The 12,430-nt window shown below is 37.7% G+C and overlaps 1 protein-coding gene across 1 annotated transcript in view; it reads right to left on the bottom strand.

The window, feature by feature from the left end:
• SNTG2 (syntrophin gamma 2) overlaps nt 1–10,222 on the bottom strand; it is a gene marked incomplete at both ends in the record, with an annotated part of 175,522 nt that extends 165,300 nt beyond the window's left edge. Inside the window, 2 exons of the mRNA XM_080389202.1 lie at nt 1,989–2,092; nt 10,075–10,222. Of these exons, the coding sequence (XP_080245328.1) occupies nt 1,989–2,092; nt 10,075–10,222 (252 nt within the window). The remainder of the gene's footprint in view (nt 1–1,988; nt 2,093–10,074) is intronic.
• Between the last annotated feature and the right edge of the window lie 2,208 nt (nt 10,223–12,430).

Below are 12,430 nucleotides of genomic sequence, written 5' to 3'. Positions count from 1 at the left end.
TTTTATAGCACTTAATCTGAAGGAGGACTGTACCTTAAGAAGAGCTGTACCTTCGTCTTTCATGATAAGAAGGTAATTCCAGGCCTGAGGGGCCTTGAGTGAGAACAAAAACACAGGCTTTCCCACCAACAAGGGACAAATGGATAAGGACAGCACATACGTATGAGAGCAGTAACATAGCTGTGGAACGCAGAAAATTAATGATTCCATTAGCACTATAAGCTCACAAAGAACCATTCAGTAAAACTAAAAGCAGACAGAAAATAGACATTAATTATAACTTTCTGAAATAAGGTATATGGAGCTCCTTTACAGAGTATGTTTTTCCTGTAAGTACACATGGAGTTGTCCTCCTTCTGACCTTTAGCACACTATAGATTTTACACCTACTGACATTGTTTCTTAACTACCAAGATAAAAATCCCTAACATTAATATGCTTTCCTTTAATAAATTCTGTATATAATGATAATGAAGCCCTTAAATTATTCAGATTGGTACTAGGGAGGGTAAGGCATTCTACAAACAAGTCAGAAGAACCATCTGCAAAAATGTGATTCAGGACAAAATGGTATGGATTTGTCCCATATCTCAGAGTAGCTCAGGACTCCTATAGATCAGGAAAGAAAACACCATTTTACCATTCCAAGTAGAACATGACCTTGACAGTTTTCAAGCCCAACCTCAAAGCAATGCAACTATGTGATCAGCCCAGGCTGAAAGCCTCTGAGGATGGAGGTTGCTCAATCTTGCTGGGCAGCCAGCTCCACTACTTGACTGTCCTCATAAGGAAAAGCTTTTACTTGTATCCAGTTTCAAGTTCTGCTTGTTGTCTCCTGCCCACTCATGCATCATTGCAAAGAACCTGGCTCCATCTTCTTGATACCCCCTTGTTGATGTGGAAAGGCTGTTTTTAGGTCCTGCTGCAGCCATCTTCCAAGCTGAACGAGCTCAGCTCCCTCACAGAGCAAGTACTCCCAGCCCAAATCAACTTGGTGGCTCTGTAATGAACTCACTCCAGGTTATCAATGTATTTTTTGTATTGGGGGAACCAAAACTGCATGCAAAACTAGATGGAAGTCTAGTGAATGTTGGGCAGAGAGGGATAAGCCCCTCCACTGATCTCCTAGTTGTGCTCCTCCTAAGACAGTCCAGGATGCTTTTGGCTTCCCTGCTGCAGGGCTCACTGCTGGATCAAGTACAACTCACCGCCCACCAGCACACCACGGCCTCTGCAGCAGAGCTGCTTGCCAGACAGGCAGGCCCCAGACTGAACCAATGCCTGGGGCTCTTCCTTCCCAGCTGCAGGACTCTGCATCTGACTTTGTTATATTTCATGAATTTAGTTTGTGAATTTCTTAAATTTCCTGGCAGTCAATGTCTTAGCCTGCCTAGGTCTCCGTTAACGGTGTACTGACTGCACCCTCCAATTTGGTGTCATCAGCAAACGTGATAACTGAGCTCTCTGTGACCTCCTGAAGGTCACTGACACAGATGTTAGAGGATGGGTCACGTGATAGACCCCTGAAGATAACCACTTGATGCAGGAATCCAGGTAGAGAACAACCCATTAACCACTACCCTCAGCATCCAAGCAATTTTCCACCCACCTATCCAGACCACAGCTATAGCAACAGAGTAGCAAATGGGTACATTTACTTCCATATGTCCAAATAATAATAAAACAAATAATAATGTTACTAACAAAACTGTTTTTTTTTTTTTTGTTTAGTCTGAGCTATGCACCTTGGAAATTCCTGTTTTCATAAAGATTGTTCTTATGTTTTTTTACCTCTGCATTTGTCAATGACAGTATTATGAGTATTATGTAGATTGACATTTCACTACATACAGTTGCAAAAGGTATATTAGCATTAAAAGCTTCTAGAAGATCCTGGCTGCAGCATGACAATATCATTTCTAGCAATTTGGAAGAGAGTTTTTCCTAAATTTTTAAGTGACATATATAAATCTACAAGGAAGACTTACCTCGAGGTGAGAGAAGTTTGAATAGATGCTCTCAAAATACAAAATCTGAAATTCTACTTTGTTGCTTACATCTGTTGGTGGACAGAGCCTGTCCACCAAAAGCTCTGTTAAAAATAGCCGTAGGGGTAGATTGTTGAGATTTTCTGTTAATGGCATTAGCCTTGCAAGAAAAGTGATTAACAGCTGGCTCTCAATCTGTGTGATCTTAATCATTAGAAAGTAAGCAGCAATGTCTTGCTTAATTACTGCAAGCTCAGTGTGTCATGAGCTAATTAGATATGATTGACTATTGTCATCTGCATGCACTACTCAAAACATCAGACACAAATATTTGAATCCTGTAATGCATGTTTGGAAAATTAACTTTCAGAATGTCAAGTTCAATAAAAATTGCCTGCTTAAAAATTCTAATCAATCCTAAATAATAGTGCCACATAGTTGAATATGTTAGAATACAAACTCTATTCCAGAAAAGAACCAAGGCAAAAACTATTAGATTTTATTAGGTTTTATTTTGATTTAGATAACTTTAAGTAAACCGCTTGCTTATTACCGCACCTCATTTCTCAGACAACTGGACAGTGGCACAGAATTAAATAGCCTAAGAATATAAAGATGCCTCTACGCTTACAACAGCAGGTTCATACCAGTTAAACAAGAAAGCATAAATTTCACACTTCAAACAAAACCACTTAGCAACAGGTGAAAAAGACCACAAGAACATTCTTTATGGAAATTATTTAAGAAACAGCTAAAAGATTATCAGAAAATTAATGTGCTAGTTTCTATTACTTGTACGATGCAGCTTATCCTGGTAAGACTTCAGCTGATTAATAAATGTTCCTGTTAATACATTAAAAGATAAATTAAGAACTGGAAGTGTAATTAAAAACAAACACCACCCATTTTCTTAGTCTAGAATAACAAAATATGGCCAATATAAAGGCTTCATGTTTTTTTTAATAGAACAAAAGGTTTTGATTCATTCCACTCTTGCTATCCTTCCCCTTTATACTGATAGAGCTCCACCACATGAATTCTTTTTCAAGCTTTTGCACAAAAATGTGGTTTTTTCCCATTCTGTTAAACTCTGTTGTGTTGTTTTGCCAAAACTAAGCACAGCCATTCTAACTGCTTAATTTCTGAATAAGCTGGGTGTAAATATTTCTAGCTTCTTCCTAAATTTACTGTGGCAAAATTAAACTCTATAGTCTTATTACCCTAATGTGAATTCTGCAATGCCAAAGACACTCAGAACACCATTAAAGTAAGAACTTCTCATACTGCTAGTTTCTACTGCTAGTGGGCATAGCAAGGGTTAGGCGAAGGTTAATCACAGGAATACAATAGGGTTTAAAATAGAGTTCCAAAGCTTTAAAGTAAGTCTAGGAGGAAAAAAACCCACCACCACCCACCACCACCACCAACAACAAAAAAAACCCACACAACTTTAACTTACATCTGTAGTTATTGGTTTTATAAGCCAGTTGCTCAGATAAACCTAGAGGTTGAAAGTGAAAATCTTTCTAGCCATGCATTTGGCAGCTAGCTTGGAATGAAATGAGACAGTCTGGTTTCACGCTTTATTCAAAGACTTAACAGCATGTTCAAGTTTAACCTCTGTTAAACCTTATTTTTCTAAGCCTTGGCTGCAATTCTCAAACATAACTGTGATGACTGTTAACTTCAATATTTTCTGCATTTAACAAACAGAACACTCCTGAAGTTCATCATACTGGCTGAAACACTGAATATGGGAATTAACATTGATAAGAAAACAACCATTTTAATTACTGAAATTAATAAAGAGAAACAGAATTTGGAGGCATTACAGAGGAGAAAAGCATAAGCTACATAACAAGATGAAAAGTAAAACTGAGTTAAATTTATGAGCCTCTACAAAAAGTAGTGAAATTTACAGAGAATGGCCAAGACAGGAGGCAGACAGGATGACGGTAAGTTTGCAAGAAGTTACACTTTAGAAGGCAATCTCATATTAAAAAGCCAAAATCAGAGCAGCAATTAGACAGCCATTATTAAAAGATAAAGAAGAGTCTCCTTAATAAACTGACCGCATGTCATGCTACCGAAAAAGATTAAACAGTCTGTTTACACCTAAATTTCAAAACCAGAGTGTCCTGTAACAAGAGTACCCTACTGACAAGCACCTACAGTTATATTCTCTTCTTAAGAGAGGTTCCTTAGGAATAATGCAAATAGAAAAAAATCAAGACTGTATACATGCATATACAATTTTTATATAGTTCATCAGTATGTTACAAACTTTACAAAGAATGGACTTTTTCAAATTGATACACAAGATTTCAAATAATTAGTTTCTGAGCTTGCTGGCACCGCTCCACGCTACTTACTGAGTTTATTAAACCATCCTATCAGTTAGAGGTAAGCACAGAAAGATGGGTTAGCCTCAACTGAGTCTTCTGCTACAAGAAAGCCTTTATACAAGCTATTGTTATATTAAACTACTGTAAAATGTAAGTCACTGATAATCTTTTAGAATCAAGCCTGAAGTTCAAAGCAGTATTGAGAAAAATGCAGAAGCTTGAAAAAATATCTGCAAATATCAGAGATGGAAAATAAAACTCAACTCTTAAAAAAAAACCAAACCAAACCCAAACCAAAAGTACTAAAGCTTACTGCTGGGGACAAAAAACTAAAAAGAAAAAAGAGGAAATATCCAGATTCAAGATCTTAAATAGGTATCCTTCAGAAACTAGAAGCCTATAAAGAAAATATCAGAAAAGAAACAGGAAATCTGGGAACAACTGAAAGTTTTCTGGTATACCAAGTAATTGAAGAAAAACTGCAAGTGATGTAAGTATTGAAAATTAAGTGATTTCTCTGAATTAGACTTCTTCAGGCAAAGATTTCTTAATATGAAAAATATGTATTCTAAACCACTTTTCAAAGGCAATAAAAATGTAATCAGAGATTGCAAGTGGAGCTATAAGTTCATCCCTAATTAAAAAATAAAAAAAAATATATTGGTCTGGGATGAATAAACGTTTGTCCAGAACTTGAAGAAGCTCTATTTTTAAAGCATACACAGTCTAGTCTCATTAGCATCAAGAAAAACAAGGTTACTGCTACAACAAGAAAAAGTACTCTGCAACTAGTGGTAAGTCTGACTTCGGCAGCTGCATATAAAAATTATTTCATATCTTGCTAAATTTCGGCAATTTGATGATTGACAACCAGTGCAGGCAACTGACTGTGATACACAGGTACTGTAAACATCTGACTTATGCCTACGGAGGTGCATTTACACATCTAGACATACACACCAAAGCACAAAAGCAGGGATACCAGGAAACAATCAAACAATAAGCAACTAACGCTGAGTACAAAAGAATTTGAAGGTAAACTGCTTTACAAAGCAGTTGGACACGTCAAGGCTTTTGACAAAATTCGGGGGGGGGGGGGGGGGGGGGGGGGGGGAGCTGTTTCAGAGCAATAAATTAGCAGCAGAAACTGTGTTTTTATCCATATCCATCCCTCCAGTGTCCTCTATCCCTTGCTGCTGTTAGTCACAGGGCACTGGACTGGCACAATGTGTGGTTGACATCACAGAAAATCCCTTCCTCCAGATCATTGCTAAGATCACTGAACTAGTTCTGACCAGATTGCTAGATCAGCACGGCACAGTAAAGGACTGGGCAGTCACTGCTGGGCTTGGGAGAGGTACATCAGCTTTACTAAACACATGTTGAAAGAGCAGCGAGTTAGGAACAGGGAGCTCCTGCACAAAGTAAATCAGCAATCAATACGTAGCAGGGTAAAGCATTAAACAAAAGTCAGCCAGCTAAGTGGCACAGAATTTTAATTCAAGGATTTTAGGAAATCTTAAGTTAACTTTGCTGTCAGAGAAAGGCACTCACCAAGACAGTATGAGCAGGATGGGGGAACAAAGTCATTGACAGTTGGCAGGAAGAAAAGGAAGGGCCTGAGGGGATTTATTTTAAGTTCAGAACATGGTAGAAAGAACTAAAAGCATCAGATACAGACAAAAACCTACAGTTAGAAAGAGAGAAAGCCAACATTTCAACTGTTCCTTTCATGACATCATCAGCGGCATCACGAAGTCATACCCATACTGTAGTGGAACTACTGCCAGACTACCCTAATCACACTTCACAGCAGAAATGCCAAAGGAGAGAACGCCCATGTGTGCACAAGTATTTTGGTGATGGGACAAGCCTGAACACAAAATCCTGTGCTGTTTGAAGCGTATTTATGAAAGGCCTGTGTTGGATAAAGGTATATGATCTCAAACACACCATCACCAGTTTCACATTTTAATGCAAGTATAAAAGTCTGATTTGCCCGGCAAGAAACAAGATTTATTGTATTTTATGAAGGAAAACAGGAAATTAGAGGTATGGATATGGAAAGATAGGGTTCTTGGCATATCAGAGCATTGTTAGAGAAGAAGAAAAGACTTAACAGAAAAACAGTAAGAGGAATTTACAGTAATAACGGGGAAATATAAAAAGGAAAGAAAAGGAATCTTGAGAAAAAAATTAAAAAAGACAATTTTTAGGAATTACGTGCTTAAGAGTAGCTTCCCATCAACACATACATCTTTTGCAGGAATGATCACAATAGGTTACTAATAACTCTGTTCAGAGTATTAAAAATGTTTGTGAAAAATGGAAGCAGAATTTACAAAAGCTGTACTTAGCAAAAGTGCTATCCAGAACAACTGAAAGGGCAGCTAAATAACAAGCCCATGAAACACAGCTGGTGGTAAACAGGATCCTGCCTGAGGTTTACCACTGCTCCTCCCACTGTAGAAGGCTCATTGGGATGACCATTAATGTAAACTGTGCCATCACTTTCTACTACTTCCTTTTCACATGACAGCAGGCAGATAGGCAAGCCATCATAAGAATCACCGTTACAGATGATCATTGATTATTTCACCCCATTTACCCCTGCTACAGCTACACTATTTACATGTATGTTTTATATCCCTTTACATACTGTCATATTTTCTAGTACCCTTACTCTGCACAATACAAAAACAATGTACTTTTCTATACAAATGTCAGGAGGTATAACAGTGAGAATACTACTGTTTCAGTCCTTGTATAAATATCTACTTCCATTTTGACTTACTGGTTTCAGGCCTGATATTCCTACAACTGAAAATTTAAAGTGGTTTTGGTTTTTTGCAACGCCTTTGCACATAAGGCATCACATGTAAGGATTTTCTGGTTTGCATATAAAGATTTTCTAATTAGAACGGGCAGTACAGGGCACTTGCCCTGTTTCTGTTAAGTTTTATTCATTTCCTAAATGTCAAAAGCTTACTTTTGCTTTTGTTACCCTCTTTTATTTCTGTACTACAGGAATACACATTTTTTTTTATTCAGGTAATTCACACCGATGGTAATGAGCCATTAAAAATCCTGGGAGTAATCTTAAATAATTTCTCTCCTTTCCTTGTACCTGAAACTAAACTATTGTTTTCCTCATAAAAAAAGAAACAGCATTCTAGCACAAATGCTCCAAATAATCCTAGGGATTTAATTTTAGTCCCAAAGAAGCTGAAGTCAATTGCAAATTCTCAGTCAAGCCAGGCTTTCATTGTAAAAATAATTAGTTTAAATTTTGTCACAAATGTTGACAGCTTTTCAAGTTGTAACATTTATAGCATAGTTATTCCCATAGCTATAAAAATTAATGCAGAAGAACATCTTTCAGGATTCTGCAAAATTTTTTAGATGAAATCCATCTGAACCACTTTGTCTACTGATATCCAGACTCTACAATGTTGGTTTTCATATCTCACTAACAATTCCTTCAAGTTCCTAAACAAGTAAAGGTTGCATATGTTTATAATTTGGTAATGTACCTTTATCATTTAGAAATAAAAACGAATTTTTAAAAAAATCTAAGTCATGTCATTTTAAATTTTACTATTTTGAAGACAAATCTCAGAATACAAAGGGCCAAAATAAATACTAAATATTTCAGGTTAGAGCAACTGAAATATCTGCTATAAAAAAGAATTAAGAAACAATAACACGAAAACACAGCTTTAGTAATTGTGTAAATAAAGGTGAAGACTGAACCTGAAAACTATACCAGACAGTACAGGAACCTTTTAAGAAGTTATAGTTGAGATACAGAATGAATTTCTTTGGAGATGTACCAAACAAAGTTATGAAAGAGAAACAAGGAAAAAAAAAAACAAAACCAAAAAAACTCTAAGCATACAGAGTAATCTGCTTTAAGATATGCAGAACATCCATGTCAGTAGTTTAATTGCTTTGTTTTCTGATTGTGCTACTTTCTTTGAGAATGACCAATTAATAAACAAATAGTATGCAAATTTTTTTTTTGCCTGAAATCTGATTATTAGAAGCACGGAAATGCTAATCATGTTCATTTTTCTGCTCTCACAAGTGTTGGTTTTTTGGTTTGTTTGAGACTGTAATCTTATTTATAAAAAATAACACCACCACAACCTTACAGGAAAACACTAGGGCAGAAACACAGAAGGGCTAAGTTTGGAAGGGGCTTCTGGAGATCATCTAGTCCAACCCCCCGCTTAAATCATGGTCAACTACAGCAGGTTGCTCAGGATCATGTGCAGTAAGGCTCTGAATATTTTCAAGGATGGAGACTCCACCACCTGTGCCTTGTTCCAGTGTTTGACCACCCTCATTGTAAAAAAAAAAAAAAAAAAAAAAAAAAAACCAACAAAAAAACCCCAACAAAACACAAACAACCCTCAAAAGAAAAAACAGTCTGACTCCATTTTGCTTGTCCCCTGCCAGTCAGAATTCACCTGTGCTGGTAAGACTCCCCTGGTTCTTCTCTTCTACAGGCTGAACAGTCACAGGTCTCTCTGCCTCTCCTCGTATGTCAAATGCTCCAGCTCCTTAATCTTTGTGGCCCTTTGCTGGACTTACTCCAGCATGTCCATACCTCTCTCTCAACGGGGAGCTGTGAACTGGAGACAAGACTCCAGATGCTGTCTCACTATGCAGTGCTGAGTGGAGGGGAAGGATCACCTAATGCAGCTCAGAAGGTCGTTGGCCTTAGCCACCAGGGTGCATTGCTGGCTCATGTGCAACTTGGTGTTCACCAATACGCCCGGGCCCTTTTCTGTAAAGTTGCTTTTCACCCAGTCAGCCTCCAGCTTCTCTTGGTGCCTGGAGTTACTCCTCCCTAGGTGCAGGACTTTGCATTTCCCTTTCTTGAAATTCATGTCAGCCTGCCCTCCAGGCAATGCTGGTCCCTCTGAAAGACAGCCACAGCCATCTGGTGTTACCAGCCACTCCTCCCAGTTCTGTATCATCTGGAAACTTGTTGAACATTTTCTCTGTCCCATCATCCAGGTCATTAATGAAGATGGTAAACACTACTGGATCCATTATTCCCTCATTACACCACTAGTGACCAGTCTCAAACTCTATTTCACGCCACTGATAACAACTCTGAGCCTGGCCAGTCAGCCAGTTTTCAATCCACCTCTCCATTCAAGTCCATACTTCATCAATTTGTCTATGAGGTTATGAAGGGAGACAGCGTCAGAAGCCTTGCTATAGTCAAGATGAACAACGTACACTCTTATCCCCCATCCACCAAGCCAATGACTATTAGGTCAGTCAGGCAAAATTTCCCCTTCATAAATCAATGCTGAACACTCCAGATCACCTTCTTGTCCATCATATCTTTGGAAATGGATTCCAGGTGAATTTGTTCTATCACCTTTCCAAAGATCTTGCCAAGGATCCAAGGATTCAAGTTTCTTGCCCTTCTTGAAGACAAACTTTCCTCCAGTCTACAAGAGCCTCTCCCAATTGCCATGACCTTTCAAAAATTACTTTATTTTTTAATTTAATTTAGATTTTATTATTGCAGTGCTCTCAGCACTTGTGAATACAACCAATGAGGTCCTGTGCACTTGTGCATGCCTAGTTTAAGTGCTCCATAACTTGATAATCCTCCACCACAGGAAGGTCTTCCTTGTTTCAGATTTTCCCACTGCTACTGGGCACCTGGCATTTCAAACGCATTAAAGACCGTTAAAGGTGAAGAAGGCATTGAGTACCTTGGCCTTTTCCACGTCCTTCATCAGATTTTGCCCCACTCAGCAGCAAAAGGATGCTGTAACTGGAGAATCCTTTCTTGTTGCCCTTTATGTCTCCATCAGATTTAACTCCAGGTTTGCTCTGGCTTTCATAACCCAATTCCTGCATGACCATACAGTGTCTCTACATTCCTCCCAGATCATCTGTCCCTGCTTCCACCTCGTGTCTGCTTCCATTTTTTTATTTCAGTTCAGTGAGAAGCTCGTTGTTCACCTATGCAGGGCTTCTGCTGCCTTTGCTTGTTGGGATGGACTCTTCTTGAGCTTGGATGAGGTGATCCTTGAAAGTCAAGCCATAGAGTCTTTCAGGCTGATACCTGAACAGGTCAAAGTCTGTTTGCCAGAACCCTGAAGTTAGGATCCTACTTTTTGTCTTCTTCTCTCCTCTGAGAAGCTTTAACTGCCACCATCTTGTGTTCAAGTAAGAGAAAATAGAAAATAAAGTGACTGAGTGTATCATCATCAACTATCTCCATGTTTCCTAAATATTTCCATACAAATGTTTCCTAAAACTATCTTAAAGGTAAATGCTAATTCTTATCTGGAAACAGACAATTGATGAAGAATTGACAGAAGCTCTTGCATTTGGAAGAACTATAACCTTCTACCATTTTTAAACTTAAACTCATTTGAAGTTATTTATATTATTCACTGCTATGGCTGAAAACGTAGATCAAATGAAATTATGCAACTAAATTAACAAATTCAAAACAATCTATAAAATTGAAATAGCCACATGAAACATTGTGAAAAAGTATTTATTCTTTTAGAAGTTTAGTAGGGTAATTTAAAGAATAGACAACATAACAGGGGTATGGAAATCATGCAAATATGTGGGCAATACAGTGAATAATAAAGTATAATGTTTTAAGGTCTGATCCCTTATTAACGCATACTCCCACTTTGGAGGATAATCCTTCCCCCCAAAAATCTAGGCATACTGAAAGTCCTGGCTACAAAACGAATAAGAGGGGAAAAAAAAAAAAAAGAGATGTCTACATAGAATGAATTCCTCTCCCTGCTGAAGCCTCAAAGGAGTTCCTAACTACTTTGGATAAACCATAACTTTGAAATACCAGTATCTATAAAGTCAAAATAAGCACCAACTCTTGCCAGTCTCCTTTAGGAAATAAGCAATTAATATATTGATATGAATAGTCATACTGTTTCAATAAAAGAGACTATAATATTTCCAATACATGCATACATATACACACGTGTGTATATTTTTTTCCACACACAAATTCACATATATGGGATATACATAGGGTAAAGTAGCTAAGCTTTATATGATCTTGTTAGGATGGTGAAAAAAAAAAAAAGATTAGCTCTTGTAAGACAATAAATTGCACAAGCCATTTTACCCTGTTGGAAATTTTGTCCACTGACAGTCATACTGCTATGACTAGACTAGGTCAGTCATTTCAGCTCTTCATGTAGGGAACTTTGTCTAATTGCATAGGAGGACAGGAATTCCCATCTTTGAAGTAAGTCCTGCGGACTCCTGTGGATTTCTTTGTGTTATATTTCAGTTTCCATGTTCTTACAGAAAGACAATTCATACATTAGAGAATTATTTTAATCATTTTGAAATCACTCAAAAACATGCAAAATATGGTATAGCTGTAAAAATGTTAATTTTCAATTTTATTTCTAAAAGTCACTTCTAGGTTCATAAATTGCCTGCCAGTCTGTAAGTGAAAGGCAGGTTTTCCTCCAACTTATACTACTATATAATTGTGCAGAACTCTTGCTTTCTTCCAAGGGTCAAAAAATTGGCTCCCGTCATACAGGAGATAATATATATGATGGGTAATTGGCCCCCTCTGAACTGGCTCAGTCTATGGTCTTATGAGCTAAAGAACACCAAATGGCAAAGCAGGAGACGCAAGAGTCTTTTTTTACACTATCTGACAGTCCTTACCATTATTTAAAGTAAATGATACAGCAGTCGAAAATAAGATATTACTCTTATTTTCCAAGTGTAGATTGGACCCGACAGTTAAAACCTAAAAGATCCTGGTGGAGTCTTGGTTTGCGCTAAGCAGCCTAACTCCTATTGACCATTTCCCTACTTTATCAGCAGGCAGACAGCACACTAGACTAGACGCAGATTCCTCATATAGAGTATGCAATTAAGTAAGCGAGTAAGAGGACTTTCAGGAGTCATGTAATAGAAACTTGTTCAAGTTAACTAAGGATAAAATTCTGAAATAAGTCTGAGACTCAGACTGCCTAGTTGCAATGATGCACTAGCAAAAACTACCAAGTTTACTCTCAGTTTTTCAACCAGATGTCTCTATACAAAGTGTGGGCA

The sequence above is a fragment of the Falco punctatus genome, assembly GCF_963210335.1.
Source record: "Falco punctatus genome assembly, chromosome: 5".
Taxonomy (NCBI): Eukaryota; Metazoa; Chordata; class Aves; order Falconiformes; family Falconidae; genus Falco; species Falco punctatus.
The sequence above is the reverse complement of the archived record's forward strand: the minus strand, read 5'-3'. Positions and strand labels throughout refer to the sequence as shown.